The sequence below is a fragment of the Carex rostrata genome, chromosome 1 (assembly GCF_964058835.1).
Source record: "Carex rostrata chromosome 1, lpCarRost1.2, whole genome shotgun sequence".
Taxonomy (NCBI): domain Eukaryota; kingdom Viridiplantae; phylum Streptophyta; class Magnoliopsida; order Poales; family Cyperaceae; genus Carex; species Carex rostrata.
Window position 1 is genome coordinate 18,845,767 of NC_135918.1, and position 13,013 is coordinate 18,858,779.

The following is a 13,013-nucleotide window of genomic DNA, read 5'->3' on the forward strand; positions in this document are numbered from 1 at the left end:
AATCATAATTTTTTTTAGACATTGTTCATGTAAATGTATGAATATAAGTATCAAATCTAGTGTTTTTTTTTGTTGTATTTTCATTTCTTTTTAGTTAGAATGTTGTTTATGTAACAATTTGTGTAATGTAATTGTTAATGTTGTTTATGTTGATAAATGTGGTGCTTTTGGTATGTGCTTAGGTTAAATTCAAAGTTTTTGGTATATTGGTAAATGTAGTGTAAGAATTAATCATGTTTACTGGACTTCACATTATGTATATATTATTGTTTAGAATTCATGTTCATATATTTTGGAGATTGATCAATTGTAGTTATTGAAGATTAAGAAAGTAATGTGGCTGGCTATATTTAATTTGGAATGATTAGTTCTGCTCATTATCCGTGGTCAAATTATGTATTTTATTATTCTTTACCATGAATTTTTTTTTGGACCGCGTTATAAGGTACCAATTGTGCCTATTACAAGCAAACACACATAACTTGAATAATTTGTTGGGTACAAGCAAACACATAAAATTGTAAAAATAATACACATAACTTGAATAATTGTGCCTGTTACGAACTCTTACAAGTCAACACACATAACTAGAATAAAAAGAGAAGAAAAAAGAAGAAATGAGTAAAATTGAAAACAGAGAAAAATATATTCATATATTAAACATCAAATAGAAGAAACGCTGTTCTAATTATATAGTCAAACCCTTTAAAAAGCAAGCACTCTAGTTGCTGGTGTGTGGAGTAATTCCTAACGAGTTGCATGCTCATTTCTTGCTCTTTTGATTTTCGGGCCAATAATTACTATGGCAAATCCCGTACCAAATCCGGTACCAAAACCCAATCCAATGAAAAGGCACAGGAGAACAATTTCAGTCATTTTATTGGCAGGCTTTGTAAAAGGAGAGGTTGAATTGTTACCAGGGATTTGAACATTGCACAACTTAGATAATGGCACACCACATAATCCTGGGTTCCCTTCAAACGATGAATTCGAGAATGTCAGAAACTGGTTAGATTGCGGGATTCTCCCGACCAGATGGTTAAATGAGAGATTTAAGACGGATAGAGAAGTCAGGGAGATTAGTTCCTGTGGAATCTCTCCCGAGAGTTGGTTACAAGAAAGGTCCAGTGACTCGATTTCCGTCAAGCATCCAAGTAGATTCGGAATGGATCCAGTAAAAGAATTATGTGACAGGTTTAGTGCTTTTATTCCTTTGAGCTCTCCAATAATCTCAGGAATATCACCAGTGAATCTATTTGATGATAAATCAATCAAAGTCATTAAATCAGGCAAGTTATGCTCAAGTGTCATTTGTGCCCCTTTATCCGTGATAGTAACAGATATCCCATCAATTTGAAAAATAGACAGTTTAACACCAAGAATTGCATCCGAGGATAAATTCTCCATGGACTTGAAATTTTTGAACCAGAGTGGTGGCAAACTTCCATTGAAGTTGTTTGAAGATAGATCAATTATTTGTAACAATGGGAAAAGATTTCCAAAATTTGAAGGAAATCCTAGTGTACCATAGAATCTATTGGACCTTAGAATAATGACTTGGAGATTCGGGAGCTTCCCTAGTGAAAACGGGAAAGTGCCACCTATGCGGTTGTTCCCTATGTCAAGGAGTGCCAACTCTTCACACCTTGTTAAAGATCTAGGCAAATTGCCTTCAAGATTGTTGCTGTTCAAATCCAAAAAGACGAGTGCACAAGACCTGCTTATGTGACGAGATAGTATTCCTGAAAGTTTGTTTCCTCTTAAACTCAGGAACACCATATGTTGATTGCCTATGATGCATGAAGGAATTGATCCACTCAAGTTGTTGTACGATAGATCCAGTATGCTAATATTTAGTTCACAAATTGAAGATGGGATTTCTCCAGTTAGCATATTACTGGATAAATTGAGATATCCAGTTTGCTCCAAATGGAGTGTATAGTTGGATGGGATTTCTGAGAATTCATTGTTGGAATAGTCCAAATAGCCAGCACCCACAAGTGGGACTGCCCCTTTTAGCTTGTTAAAACTAAAATCAATGGTGTAAAAGGAAAAACTTGGAGGAACATCTTCTACACTAGTAAACATGTTGTGCGAAAAGTTAAGCCATGCACCAGAAGCGAACCTCTCCCATATCAACCTTGGTATAGCTCCGTGCAACTGGTTTTTTGAGAGATCCACTTGATCCAAATGAGGTATTTGACTGAGGTTGCACGATAGTAAGTTAAAGTCAAATGTTCCATTAAAATTGTTTGAGCTCAGGTCAAGATTAGATAGACTTGGGAGACAAACTATTGAATTTGGAATTGGTCCACTAAATTGGTTCCTACTTAGATCAAGTGTTTGCAGATTTGACAACTTAAATATTTTCCAGGGAATTGGTCCATCGAGTTGATTTTTAGAAAGATCAAGCTCAATCAATGGAGAAAATTGAAAAAAAGACTCTTTTAGTCTGAACTGGCCTGAGAGCTTGTTGTCGGAAAGATATAGTTCTTCCAAATTTGGAAGAGAAAACAAACTTGGGGGGATTGAACCAGAGAGTGAATTATAGGAAAGGTCCAATGTTGCTAATTTACCAAGTTTTTCGATGGAAGAGGGTATTTGTCCTGAAAAGTTGCAATATGAAAGCACGAGTTCAGATAAATTTCTGATGTTGCCAATTGAATCTGGTATGCTACCAAAAAAGTTGGTTTCGAACAGAACCAAGCTCTCCAAAGAACTCACGATTGGAAAATTAGGTAATGTCCCAAGTAGCTCTCCACTAAATGATAAATAAAGCTTGGTCAATGTTGGGATTTGAAAAATCTCATGTGGAAACGTCCCCTCAAGGTCACAACTATCCAATAGGAGGTCTTTTAATGGAAATTCAGCAAAGTAGTCAGGAATCTGGGTTTTCAAACTGTTGCGACTGAGGCGAAGCACAGTTAAGGAACCAAGTTGGGAAAGAGAAGGTTCAATGGGACCTGACAGATTACAATAAACCATACTGAGAACTTGTAAGTGGGGGACCGACTCAGACAGAGCGCTGCACCACTCTGTTCCATTCTCAGAGATATCGACACCATCAAGATAGAGCTCTCTTAAATTGCTAAGTTGGCTAACCAATGTCTGCAGATTTGGTTCGTACAGTTTCAAATCCCAAAAAAATTCCTGATCGTTGCATGAAAGGTCAAGTGAGATCAAGTTTGTGAGGTTGGCTATGGCTATTGGGATTTGACCAAACAAAAATGTGTTGGATAAGTTGAGATGGGTAAGCATAGTTAACTTCTCAAATCCATGAGTTGGAATCTGGTTTTGTGAAAAGTTGTTGTAGGCAAGGTTGAGGTGTTGGAGCGAGGTTAGATTAAAGATTGCGGCACTGAGGTTACCTTGAATGTTACGGTCGCTGATGTCAAGAGCAGTGACATGGCCGGTTGCTTTGTCGCAAGACACTCCTTCCCAACCTTGGCAACAGTCTGTTCCGGGTTGCCAAGAGGTAAGATCAGAGTAGAAGAAGCCTCTTTTGAGTTGGAGAAGGGAAGAGCTTTGGTCAGGAAGGCATGAGACATTGGTTGCCACAGAAGCAGAAGGAAGCAAAAGAGATGAAAGGATGATGAGTAGAGTGTAGAGACACAAGTGTAGAGAGTTTGGCCAAGAATTAGCAAAATCCATTTGTTGGATCTGGTGGAAACAGCAGGAGAGTAGTGAATGGTGGATTATATATAGAAACGCAGATGTAAACAGTACATGTAATTTGTTCATGCACGTTGGCTGAGAAAGTCATTTAGAGCAGTTAGGCCATTCAATTTCTTCAGTTGACTTGGGTCAACCCTGCCTTTTTTCTGAAAGCTTGGTATTTTCTTTTTCACCAGACTTAATGTTAATGCTCACTCCAAAGAAAATGCTTCATGACAATCATCACTAACAAGTATTAATATTACAAAACATAAATTTTCCAAAAAATTTCCTTCATATGACATCATCATTTATTGGAAATTATATAAAGCCGCCGTTGTGTTCTTATAATATTCGTGATATTTTCCTTGAATTTTGTGATATATTTTTATGTGAGTGATTCTATGGTACTATGGATATCACGGATTGGTTCATAATACGGATCAACATTTTCAATTTTAAAATTCTAACGGTCAATCTGAACCGTTCAACATGATCTCGATCAAATGAATATGTACATGCAGACCAAATTTTATATTTTTTAGAACTTTTTACTATTTTTTAAGATAGATAGAAAATCTTTTACCCGAAAATTCTAGATCCAAAAACAATGATTTTCTACAAATCTTAAAATAAGTAAAAAAAATATGAAAAAAAAAAATTTTGTCTACAAGAACATATTCATATAAATTCTGAAAAAATAAAATTTTATCTGCAAGTACATATTATCTTTTCATCTTAATCTTACATCAAATGAACAAAAAAAATTATTATTTTTTGTGAATAAGCAGTTTTTGTACCAAAAAAAAAACCAATGGTTCGAATTCATATTTTAAATTATTAATGAAAAAATAATTAATTTACTTATGATATGTCGTAAATAAAGTGATCCGTCATCTAACAAAAATATGATATTTGCTAAAATAAGACAAGGAACGTCTAATCTTGCGACGAATGATAGAAATTTGTCAAACAATAGGGTTGTTATTGAAGTATAGCACTTCCTATATTTTAATTCTCATTACATGCATAAACTAATTAAATAAAATATCAGATATCTTTAATTTAATCGTTAAAAATAATATTTTTAAAGAAGTTCATATATAAAAGGTAGATAAAAAACATTTATAAATATTTAAAGATAAAATACTTGTTCTTCAATTTTATCTTAGAAATAGTTTTTGGATGGTCCAGATTAAATTTTATCTTAGAAATACTTGTGTCTATACATTAATGTCTCTAACAAATTATATTTGGATGGTCCAGATTTTTCAAATCAATTGATTTTGTATCTATCTAAAAGAAATATAAAAAGTTTCTAAAATTTATTAAATTTTTTCTTCAACTACATTTCCATATATAGATCATGTTGAACGATTCAGATTGACTATTTGAACATTGAAACAAAAATAGCTTCACTCTCTAAACAATGCCAGCTAAAAAAAAAATTAAGAAAGTAAAGTTGTTCTTTTTATTAAATAAAAAAAAATTGCTTATCAGTTTTCAATGATATCCTAAAAATTCAACATGAGAGTCGTTGTTTAATTATGTTGACCAAGAAAACCTTTGAGAGGGGCAATTCAACATGACCATGAATGGTTGGTTAGCCTCACATCAGCAATAAATGTAGATTTTGGATAAGCATGAAAGACCATGAAATTAAGGTAGTCTTCAGTTGACTAGTTGACTAGCTTAACTGAATGATTAATCAAGTCCATTCAATTGATGTGCATGTATTTTGTTCATGTATGTTGACCAAGAAAACCACTTAGAACTACCATTCAAATGACCATTGGTTGGTTAGTCTCCCATCAGCAATAAATGTAGATTTTGGATAAGCATGAAAGACCATGAAATTAAGGTAGTCTTCAGTTGACTAGTTGACTAACTTAAATGAATGACAAATCAAGTCCATTCAATTCATGAGCATCTCCATAGTACGCGTCTTGTTTTGTGTCCACTCCATAGATCAAATGGCTATAATTAACTACAACCATACATGGATCAATTGGCTATAATATTAGTAGGTCAAGAGGAAGTATGATTTTTCTAATGTTAAATATGAAATACATAAGTAATAAATTATTATTGTCCCTAATAATACCGAGTTACACAAATGCGAATAAAGTACAAAGTAAAGATAATCAACTACGTCTATGCAAAACTGCAAGGCTATATATGGACTGAGCTTTTCTGGGTATCTTTTAATGATAGTCGTCGGCTGATCAACACTTCTACATACTTAATAAGAGGGAAGAGATAATATAGATCTTAGTTATGATGATTTTGTTTAATATTTGAGTTTTTAATTTTTAGTTATTGAAGTTATAAAAATAAAGGTGTAGTGGAGACTTTAAAAGTAAAGACATCGATCTAAACACTCCTCTTTTAAAATGTGACAATGTAATTTGGAATTTCGTACAAACGGTTTTTTTTTTTGTTTTAAGGTGATAATAAAAAGGGAGCGCCTAGCTATCCCTCTGTAATATTTCTCTATTCTTCAGTTATTAACTACTAACTACCTTAGAGACCACTAACTATTTGTTAAGCACCGTCTAATATTTGAAATATTTTACAACTGGCACGCACAAGTATTCATATCTAATACATCAAGTATTAATATATAATATATTAAGTATTGATAGCTAAGATATCAAGTATTTTTTTTTTTTTAAACTGAACACATGACTCACTCATCTTTTACACGATTTTAGAGGTGATTTTATTTTTTCCTCGTTCAATCTAACAAATATTTCTAACGATCTGTGAAAAATTTTATAAATCTAAAACCACAAACATGTTCTACACAATTTTCTCTTTCAAATAAGATCCATGATAACATACTTTTGAGTTGTCAGTGGCACAAGTCATACCTCGTCATACAAGTATTCATACCTAATTGAGCAATTATTCATACGTCGTTGTGTAAGTGTAAATAGTTCATGTATCAAGTATTTTTTATCCAACAAATTTTATCAAAAAAAATTTCATATGACACTGGATGATGTCTGAAAGTATTAATATCAAATATTAAAAGTATTTATACCTCGTCATACAAGTGTAAATAGTTAATGTATCAAATATTTGTATTTAACAAAATCTATTATTTTTTTCCAAATGGACACTAGATAATGTCTGAAAGTATTAATATCAAGTATTGCAAGTATTCATATATTGTAATGCAAGTGTAAATAGTTCATTTATCAAGTGTTTGTATGTAATATATATTATCAATTGTTTCCACTTATGGTGTCAGATGACATTTGAAAGTATTAATAATAAATATTTCAAGTATTTATATCTCTTCATACCTCAATTAATTTGTACCTCATCAAATATTGCAAGTATTTATACCTCATCAAATATCACAAGCATATGTGCATATATCGATTAATTTTACAAGAGAAGTCCAATAGTATTGAACATTGTTTTATTGCTTTCTAGTTCAGTTTTTTTTTAAATAAAAAATAATTGCCACATATTTCACTGTCGAAACAAAAATAATTTATCAAATTTTACAGATCATGTAATTGAAATGTTAAAAAAATTTAATAAAAATAATATTTAAACGAAACAAAACATACTTCATTGAACAAAAATAAATACATGTTTGGCTGAAGCAAGTTGGTTCTCTGGTCATTGCCATTTAGACGTGCCGATTGTTGGGCAACACTGGTACTGACACTGACACTAGTTCTATCTCTGAGCCTAGACATCTCTGCTTGATTGTCCAACAAAAGAACAAAGAATCAATCTCTAGTGTAACTTAGTAGCTCCAATTATAGAAAGAAATTAAAGACCATCTGTGTAATTTTATTTAAAATGTATGCACTTTCTTCTTTCTGATCTTCAATTGTAGGCACTTTCTCTGCCTGAATTTTTTTGCTCTGATGTAAAAATTTGAACTTAGATAAGTGGTAAGTGTTGTGGTTCAAAGAGGTGCATTTTGGAGGGTTTATATAATGTAAAGATTTTTGGAGAATGAAAATCTTTAAAATTTACTAACTAAAGGACCTACTTTCTCCAATAAACCAATTTAAGGTTTAAAACCATTCTAACCCATAAAATTTTTTAAATTACCTTCAATTTAAAAATATGATATTTGCTAAAATAAGACAAGGAACTAATCTTGCGTATAATAGAAATTTGTCAAACAATAGGGTTGTTATTAAAGTATAGCACTTCCTATATTTTAATCTTCATTACATAAACTAAATAAATAAAATATCAGATGTCTTTAATTTAATCGTGAAAAATAATATTTCTAAAGAAGTTTATATAAAAGCAAGATAAAAAACATTTATAAATTTTTAAAGATAAAATACTTGTTCTTCAATTTTATCTTAGAAATAGTTGAGTGTCTATACATGAATGTCTCTGACAAATTGTTTTTTTTCTAAAATAAATACACAAAATTGAAAAAAAATAAAAATAAAAGAAACGTTTTAATGTAAAGCAGGCATTTGGGCCGAACTATTGGGCTTCACCAGAGATAACGTGATTGTTAGACAAACAAAAATAATATACCTCACTAATAGTATATTTCCTTCTCTTATTATAGGTTCAATAAATCACTACATCCAACTCATAACTTTTAAGAGAAAAAAATGCTCGTTAATTAATAAAATGGAAATAAAAAAAGTTTACTAATATGCAAAAATAAAATAAAAAATCTCAATAGTATTTTTGTTGCATCAGTCATTCAAGTTACTACACATAATTAGATCCGTCAGCAGTTGACTTCCTGGAACTGCAAGTAAAGAGAAAGTATGATGTAAAATATATTGTAACGATTGACGTTTACCAAATATTTATGATTTTTTTCTGGAGATAAAATGGACATTATAACGATTAGTTCAGACTTCGAACGGACAAACCCAGATGCAGACCCAACCAACAAAAAATTTGACTGTCAAAACCAAAACCTAAAGCCAGCAGATATCCAAAAAGAAAAGGGCTGATACAGCCCCTCAAATGCTTTGCAAGGACACAGATAAATAATTTCCAAGCAAGAAAATTACAGAGTCAAATGGGTATATATGCTTACCAGGTCTCGGTGGGGCCATCAATTGTCTTTATCCTTGGACCCCGGGGGTGCTGCCAGTAGGAGTTCAGAGACTGGGTCAGAGTTGCTACCTGAATTTCTATGAAACACCATTCAATAAAACATTTTTTGTTAAAACACAAGTAATAATAGGGGTATCTAAGTACATGTCGAACTACGTACGAACAAAAATAAGTACATGTTTGGCTGAAGCAAGTTGGTTCTCTGGTCATTGTCATTTAGAGATGCCGATCATTCAACAACACTGGCACTGGCACTGGCACTGGCACTGGCTCTGTCTCTGAGCCTAGACATCTCTGCCTGATTGTCCAACAAAAGAACAAAGAATCAATCTCTATTGTAGCTTAGTAGCTCCAATTATAGAAAGAAACTAAAGACCATTTGTGTAATTTTATTTAAAATTTATGCACTTTCTTCTTTCTGATCTTCAATTCTAGGCACTTTCTTTGCCTGAATTTTTTTGCTCTGATGTGGAAATTTGAACTTCGAGAGGGGATGTGAATTAATATATGTGAGCTAATTAAGTGGTAAGTGTTGTGGTTCAAAGAGGTGCATTTTGGAGGGTTTATATAATGTAAAGATTTTTGGAGAATGTGAAAATCTTTAAAATTTACTAACTAGCGGCCCTACTTTCTCCAATAAACCAATTTAAGGTATAAAACCATTCTAACCTTTAATTTTTTTTAAATTACCTTCAATTTTTTCTGAGTAACATTCAAATGATTCCATTTATTAGTCTCCATGCTTCTACTTTTTTATTTTTTAATAACAAAAATCAAGAACTTATATACCATAATAAAATCATTAAATTTCATCCATATTATTTTCTTATATACACATAAAAAAAATATCATTATTAAGTTCTGTTCTTATATAAATCAATAGGTTGCAACCTAAAATCAAGAAATTATAGTATATTTTTATAATTTCTAATTGATAGCAAAAAGAAATAAAGTTGAAATTTAAAGATGATAGTAGAATTTGATGGGGAAATTATTTATAATTACTTAACATTGTTGCTGCATGTAAAATATATGCATTGTATTATTGATTGCCATGAATTTTTGCTTGACTGCGTTCTAAATTACCAATTTTGCCTACTTACAATCAAGCAGGCACATATAACTTCGAATAAATTTTGTTGGATACACAACAAGAATGAGACACTTTTCGCGAGGATAAAAAAGTGACTTTTTGCAACGGACTACTCTCATTATTCAGATTTTTCTTTTTGCGACGGACTACTCTCATTATTCAGCTTTTTCTTTTTGCGACGGACGACCGTCATAAATGCGCTTTTTTCCTCGCAAAAAGTGTCTACTTTCTTGTAGTGATACAAGCACTACTACAAAAAATATTTTTCCCATCGCCCCTTTACCATCGGATGTGCTTCCGCACAGATGTTGTACGTCACGAGTGGCAGCGCTGTAATTATGTTAAACTTTTTACCGTCTGTTCTGGATAACAAACTGATGGCGTTGATGGACCTCCTCCTTTTCCATCAGTTAAATTTCACGAACAATTAGTATTGAGAGACTCTTTAACATCGGTTGGGCTAATAATCCGATGGTGTAGATGAGCCGTCAGCATTAGTTTGATCAATACCAATTGCGTTCCTTGTTGAACGGATGGCGATGTTCTCAACTGTACATGTTCCTTGTGATGTATTGTGTCATTAAGTTTGGAGCTATATATACTCGGCAATTAATATAATTAAATAATTATTTAATAACATACATATATAATACCAACTCAATAATATCTAATTAAATAATAAGAATTTGTTAACATAAAAAGTTCATAACTAAAATATCACTAGCTAAATTAAAAACAATAAATACTCATTGTTATTATAAGTTGATAATCAAAATTAAATTAAGTAGCAAGATTAAAAATACTCATTGTTGCCAAGATTAATTAAAGTACCAATTAGTTCATAATCAATAAATACTCATTGTTATTATAAGTTCATACATACAATTAAAAACAAATAGGTTAGTACATAAGAAAGTTAAATTAAAATATATCCAGTTAAGGAATGCACCTAGTATAAGATAAGCTAGTATAACTACAAATTAACATCCAAAATAACTATACATGCACAGAACGACATAAGATAGTATAACTACAAATTAGTGCTCATGCAATAATTAATAGTCATATCGATCAAACATCATATTTATAAATAGCCAGTCTTCAAACATCCAAAACAACATGATAATTAATCCTTCAAGCATCCAAAACAACATGCCAATTACTAAGCCTGATCAAAAATCCAAAACTACCATCCAGCTAGCTAGTAAAACTCCAAAGTCCTTAGACAACAAATATAACCCATTCGTTCAAACATCACATTTAAAAATATCCATTCCCGATGGATATAACCCAAAACATCCATATTTGGAAACGTCATTCTACAGCTGTGTATATGTTCAAAACAAACAATTATTGTAGCAAAGTTCCTAAAATTTCTCGATTCCCCTGTACGAAACATGAAATTCTGTATCACTCGTTTTACCATGGTATCAAACCTCCTAAATCAAACCTCAACCATCTCGAGATTTCTTCTGTCAAATGCTTTAACCGGCTTGACTGGGACTACAGTTGTTTGCCGTTTATGACTATCCCGAGCACAAAACTGCAACAAATAATTGATCAAATATTGATAACTAGATCTTTGTACTTTAATCTTTCTTAAAAAAAACATTAAACATCAAATTAAAATTGAAGAGAAGCTATGCATTTGGATCTAGCTAGTGGTATTAATTAATTTTACCTACTTAACATTCAAATTAAATAGATCCAAATTAATTTAGACCTAATGGTTCATGATAATGCTGTTGACAAAATTGCACAAATAATTGGCCGGTTGATAACTACATCTTTGAACATTACAATATTAAAAATGAAGAGAAATTATGTATTTCGAAAAATAACTTACACAAAGCAGATGTTGTACCACTGTAAGCTTTGTCAAATTTGGACAACTCTCAAAGATCCAAGCTTGCATTCCCAAACATGAATAAGAACATATAGAAACAGTGAGACACGTCAAGTTCTCAAATTTGGGATGATTTTTCGGCAACTCGTCAAAAAGCAGGGCCTACACATGTTTGAGAAAATAATATAAAAATATATACACACACATTATCTAACAATTAATGATGTACATCGATTTTGGAAGAAATAATTACCTAACAATCTAACAGTAACTAATTATAATAATCTAACTGATTTGGTTTAGCATGTTTGACTAGTCAAAACACAGATCTTTGACTTTGTCAACCTGCATTATCCTAATCAAAATACTAACTGATTTGATTTAGCAAGTAAATAATTGTAATAATCTAATTGATTTGTTTTAGCATCAACCTGTATGTTTGCATGCATGCATATCAATTGAAACTTTTTAATTAATTTTCACAACATCAATTTAAAGATGGGTTCATCAATTGATAATTTAGGGGTCAATTGTTATATGCATGCATGCACAGTATATAGTAAAAATGATACGATCGAGCTAGGTATATGCATTATACTGAGAAATATGTAACTCTGATAGCCACAATTGAGCTAGTATATGCATACCGTGCGCACTGAAACTCCAGAATATGAGCACCTCTAACCTTGTGCAGTAAAGTAGTGATCGTCCTAATGGAAGTCGGGGCTAAAGAATCCCTCGCACTGATGTTCAGGAAGGGCAAGGAGGTCCACAAGTTGCTGCACCTGTTCGCCATCACGGTTGTATGCACTACCTCCCTGGTGTCCAGCACCCCTAAGATCTTGCGAAGTATGTCATCCAACAAAGTACTTATGTATAGTCACTCATATACTTATGTACTTACGTAGTCACTCATATTTTTAATTTCAAAATTCTAACGGTCAATCCAAACCGTTCAACATGATCTCGATCAAATGAATATGTACATGCTGACCAAATTTTATATTTTTTTAGAAATTTTTACTACTTTTTAAGATGGATAGTAAATCTTTTATCCGAAAATTCTGGATCCAAAAACAATGATTTTCTACCTATCTTAAAATAAGTAAAAAAATTATGAAAAAAATAAAATTTTGTCGACAAGTACATATTCATATGAATTTCTGAAAAAAAATAAAATTCAAGCTGCAAGTACGTATTCATATGAAAAAAATAACGGTTTGGATCGACGGTTAGAATTTTGTAAATAAAAATATTGATTTGTATTATAGATCAATCTGTGATATGGATAGTATTATAGACTCACTCTTTATGTGTTCTACATATTGTTCTGAACATGACAAGCTATAATAT

The 13,013-nt window shown here is 31.8% G+C and overlaps 1 protein-coding gene across 1 annotated transcript; it reads right to left on the bottom strand.

The window, feature by feature from the left end:
- Window positions 1-557: 557 nt before the first annotated feature.
- LOC144562582 (uncharacterized) lies at window positions 558-3,696 on the bottom strand. Its single transcript, XM_078311774.1, has one exon. It carries the CDS (start codon window positions 3,649-3,651, stop codon window positions 748-750), a length of 2,904 nt encoding a protein of 967 aa, XP_078167900.1. The 5' UTR covers window positions 3,652-3,696; the 3' UTR covers window positions 558-747.
- Window positions 3,697-13,013: the final 9,317 nt, after the last annotated feature.